This window comes from Malurus melanocephalus, unplaced genomic scaffold, assembly GCF_030028575.1.
Source record: "Malurus melanocephalus ecotype Western Australia unplaced genomic scaffold, MMel_1.1 scaffold_1111, whole genome shotgun sequence".
Lineage (NCBI taxonomy): Eukaryota > Metazoa > Chordata > Aves > Passeriformes > Maluridae > Malurus > Malurus melanocephalus.
This window is the reverse complement of record NW_026624343.1, coordinates 62,679-67,751: the sequence shown is the minus strand read 5'-3', so window position 1 is coordinate 67,751 and position 5,073 is coordinate 62,679. Positions and strand designations below refer to the sequence as shown.

Below are 5,073 nucleotides of genomic sequence, written 5' to 3'. Positions count from 1 at the left end.
TTCCTTTCCTTTCCTTTCCTTTCCTTTCCTTTCCTTTCCTTTCCTTTCCTTTCCTTTCCTTTCCTTTCCTTTTTCCATTTTTTTTGAGGATTTTTCCCCATTAAAGGTGAGGGAATCAAACAATCCCATGAGCGTCTGACCCACATTCCCTAAATAAGATTTTTTTTTGTTGTTTTTGTTTTTTAGAGTCTCTCATTTTTTAAGAGTAGCCTTAAACTCTGATTAAACTTTTACTAAATTAATTAGAGGGAGCCCTAAAGCAGCAATATCATCCCTGGAGGCTGAAATTTCAGGGKTTTCTGTGTGAAATAAAATGAAAATCCTTGAAACCCCTGGATCCTTACAGACCCTGTGGCAGCAGTTTTCTCCTGTCCTGAGAAAATTAAAACCGAATTAAAACTGAATTAAACCAGAATTAAAACTGCCTGGTGGTGGTCAGGGAGACTCGGGATTCCTTTTGGGATTTATTTCAGATAAATTTATTTGCAATAAAAGGAAACCTGGAAAAACTCGAATATCTGGTGAATCCCAGCTCTCCCAGGGCTGTAGGRTTGGGAAGGTGACTCCAACTCTGTGGGTTTGTGTTTGGTGCCACAGAACTGAACGGGGTTTGTTGGAAAATGAGCTTTGAGCACATTCCCAGAGTTGATTTTCTTGGGCAATACCAGATTAGGGCTGCAGGGACAGTCAGAACTGCCATAAATACGGGAAATGGTTGGCAAATCCTGAAATTAAATCTGTCTTTGTCTCCCAGAGGGAGAAAATCCCGATTTCTGTGCAGATTTTGGGGCACATTATTCCAAAAATTAACTCCCCTGATCACGGGCACTCCTGCCCTGTTCACACTGCATTTCCTGCTGTGATTTGGGGTTTTAGTTCACAATAACCCACAARCCCCAAAGGTCCCAAAGAGCTGCTCCACCCCAAAGTGGTGTYTGATTMCAGATCCCAACAGTTTGGGTTTAAYCAAACCCYCGTCATTTGGGTTTAACTAAACCCCAGTTAGGGAGCCCCCTGTGTTTTGGGATGTAGTTCTTGGAGAAAGCATCCTAACCTGTGTTACTTCTGACTTATAGGGTATCTTTGTTACTAGGGTTCAGCCTGACGGCCCCGCATCCAGCCTGCTGCAGCCCGGAGACAAGATCCTACAGGTATGGGGGGTTGGGGTTATTGGGGTCAGGGTTGGGGTTATTGGGGTCAGGAATGATCCTACAGGTATGGGGGGTTGGGGTTATTGGGGTCAGGGTTGGGATAACTGGGGTCAGGAATGATCCTATAGGTATGGGGGGTTGGGGTTATTGGGGTCAGGAATGATCCTATAGGTATGGGGGGTTGGGGTTATTGGGGTCAGGAATGATCCTACAGGAATGGAGGGTTGGGATTATTGGGGTCAGGAATGATCCTACAGGAATGGGGAGTTGGGGTTATTGGGGTCAGGAATGATCCTACAGGTACGGAGGGATGGGGTTATTGGGATTGGGGCTGATCCTACAGGAATGGAGGGTTGGGGTTATTTCGGTCAGGAATGATCCTACAGGAATGGAGGGTAGGGGTTATTGGGATTGGGGCTGATCCTACAGGTATGGAGGGTTGGGATAATTGGAGTCAGGGTTGGGATAACTGGGATTAGGACTGGGATAACTGGGATCAGGGCTGATCCTACAGGTAGGGAGGGTTGGGGTTATTGGGATCAGGGTTGGGATAACTGGGATCGGGGTTGGGATAACTGGAATCAGGATTGGGATAACTGGAATCAGGGTTGGGATAACTGGGATCAGGGTTGGGATAATTGGGATCAGGATTGGGATTACTGGGATCAGGGTTGGGATTACTGGGATCAGGGTTGGGATAACTGGGATCGGGGTTGGGATAATTGGGGTCAGGGCTGACAGACTCCTCCAGGCAGGGAGGGGTTGGGATTCCCAGGATCTGAATTCACCCCAAACATGCAGTGAATGATTCTCACCCCATGAGCTCCCTTGGGATTTCCCAAAGCTCTGAGGTCCCTCCCAGCCCTCAGCACTGCAGGGCTCTGTGGCTCTGTGATTCCCCATTTTGGCTCAGTCATTGATATCCTTGGAATTCTCCCTGTTGGGAATTTGCACCCCTCTTTCCCAGAACAAGGATTTTTCACTGTTTTAGGGTGAAGCAGGTTYTGCTCAGACCCCAAAACCAGCTCAGATCCCAGCACAATTCTGGTGGGAATAAAACAATCCCTTGGAGCACCCAGACCAACCCTAATCATATTCTCTGTGTCCATGGGCAATCCTCATATATTCACTAATTTCAGCTTTACTCYTAATTGCCAAAAATCCCATTTTTYCCCCAAAACCAGCCMCTRACTYCTSTTTCCTCATATTTTCCTGCTGCAGGCCAACGGACACAGCTTTGTGCACCTGGAACACGAGAAGGCTGTGCTCCTCCTCAAGAGTTTCCAGAACACAGTAGACTTAGTTATCCAACGTGAGCTTACTGTCTAAATATTTTTTTATAAATAGTAAATACGTCTAGCCAGATCTAATGTTCAGACAGATTTATACATAGGAAACCAATTTTTTTTTTTTTTTTTTTGCCAATTGCTGGACCAATGGCAAACGGTAGTGCCAAATGTATAATACTCTATGTTAGTACCAATCATCGGGAGGAAATATATGAATTAACTCTATAAATATATTGTTCATGTGGCTCCGTATTAGTTTTACTCGTCAGCCTCTGGCTGTGCATTGGTGCGTTTTTTTAACCGAGTTCCTTCTTAAAAAAAAAAAAAAAAAAGTCGATTTCATATGATTTCAGAACACAGAAGCACATACGAGTCCTTTAGGAATTCTGCTGTCCATCAGAAACACTGCCTCAAAGTTGTAAATGCCTTTATAAAAATGAAATATATTAACCTGTACTTCCCATGAAATATTTCTATCATGTCTAGCATACGAAAGTATAGAGAAGAAAATATTTTCATAAACACCTCAAAGAAAGTATATATTAAATTAAATTTAATAATGTTCGTTTATTTTCAATGCAAAGATATTCTATGCCTTATGAAAATACCTGTACATAATGCCGTGTGTATAGCTGGCTCCGTAGGGATCAGGAACAATTCAGACACAGGGTGAGAGACTTCTCCACTTGTAACTCTGGGACCTCGGGACAAGGAACCCGCGTGGGAATGGTGGACATCCCCTCTGGAATGGGGTAAATCCTTCTGGAAGGGGGTAACTACTTCTGGAATGGGGTCAATCCTTCTGGAAGGGGGTAATTCCCGCTGGAATGGGATAACTCACTCTGGAAGGGGATAACTCACTCTGGAATGGGGTAAAACCCCTCTGGAATGGGGTAAAACCCCTCTGGAATGGGGTAAATCCTTCTGGAATGGGGTAAATCCCTCTGGAATGGGGTAAATCCCCTCTGGAATGGGATAACTCACTCTGGAACAGAATTATTCACTCTGGAGTGGGGTAAATCCTTCTGGAAGGGGGTAATTCCCACTGGAATGGGGTAAATCCCTTCTGGAATGGGGTAAATCCCCTCTGGAATGGGGTAAATCCCTTCTGGAATGGGATAACTCCCTCTGGAATGGGATAACTCCCTCTGGAATGGGGTAATTCCCACTGGAATGGGTTAAATCCTTCTGGAAGGGGATAACTCACTCTGGAAGGAGGTAACTCCTTCTGGAATGGGGTAATTCCCTCTGGAATGGGGTAAATCCCTTCTGGAATGGGGTAAACCCCCCTGGAATGGGATAAATCCTTCTGGAATGGGGTAAATCCCCTCTGGAATGGGGTAAATCCTTCTGGAATGGAGTAAATCCTTCTGGAATGGGGTAAATCCCCTCTGGAATGGGGTAAATCCCTTCTGGAATGGGGTAAATCCCCTCTGGAATGGGGTAACTCCCTCTGGAATGGGGTAAATCCCCTCTGGAATGGGGTAATTCCCTCTGGAATGGGGTAATTCCCTCTGGAATGGGGTAAATCCTTCTGGAATGGGGTAAATCCTTCTGGAATGGGGTAACTCACTCTGGAATGGGGTAAATCCTTCTGGAAGGGGGTGATTCCCACTGGAATGGGGTAAATCCTTCTGGAAGGGGGTAAATCCCTTCTGGAATGGGGTATCTCGCTCTGGAAGGGTATAACTCAGTCTAGAATGGGGTAAAGCCTTCTGTAATGGGATAACTCCTTCTGAAATGGGATAACTCCTTTTGGAATGGGCTAATTCACTCTGTAATGGGATAATTCACTCTGGAATGGGCTAATTCACTCTGGAATAGGATAATTCCCTCTGGAATGGGATAACTCCCTCTGGAATGGGCCAGGTTGGACACTGGGGCTTGCAGCAGCCTGGGCTGGTGGAAGGTGTCGCTGCCCATGGCAGGGGTTAATCCAGATGAGATTCAAGATCCCTCCCAACCCAACTCATTCCATGGGTCTGTGATTCCAATTCCCTCTGGAACTGGTTAACTCCCTTCAGAACGGGTTAACTCCCTCCAGAATGGATTAACTGCCTCCAGAATGGGTTAACTCCCTCCAGAATGGGTTAACTCCCTCTGGAATGGGTTAACTCCCTCCAGAATGGGTTAACTCCCTCTGGAATGGGTTAACTCCCTCTGGAATAGGTTAACTCTCTCCAGAACAGATTAACCCCCCTTCAGAACCCGTTAATCCCCTCCAGAATGGGTTAACTCCCTCCTGAATGGGTTAACTCCGTTCAGAATGTGTTTAACTCTCTCCAGAACAGTTTAACCCCCTCCAGAACAGATTAACCTCCTCCAGAACAGTTTAACCCCCTCCAGAACAGTTTAACCCCCTCCAGAACAGTTTAACCCCCCTCCAGAATGGATTCACTCCCTCCAGAACGGGTTAACCCCCTCCAGAACAGTTTAACCCCCTCCAGAATGGGTTAACCCCCTCCAAAACGGGTTAACCCCCTCCAGAACGGGTTAATCCCCTCCAGAATGGGTTAATCCCCTACAGAACAGTTTAACTCTCTCCAGAAAGGGTTAACCCCCTCCAGAACGGGTTCAGTCCCTTTGCTTTGGCTCTTCCCTCGATTCCATGTGCACACACTACAGGAGAACAC

At 46.2% G+C, this 5,073-nt stretch overlaps 1 protein-coding gene across 1 annotated transcript in view; it reads left to right on the top strand.

The window, feature by feature from the left end:
* LRRC7 (leucine rich repeat containing 7) overlaps positions 1 to 3,204 on the top strand; it is a gene marked incomplete at its 5' end in the record, with an annotated part of 20,988 nt that extends 17,784 nt beyond the window's left edge. The window contains 2 exon segments of the mRNA XM_057387001.1: positions 1,073 to 1,151; positions 2,373 to 3,204. Coding sequence (XP_057242984.1) covers positions 1,073 to 1,151; positions 2,373 to 2,480 — 187 coding nt within the window.
* Positions 3,205 to 5,073: the final 1,869 nt, after the last annotated feature.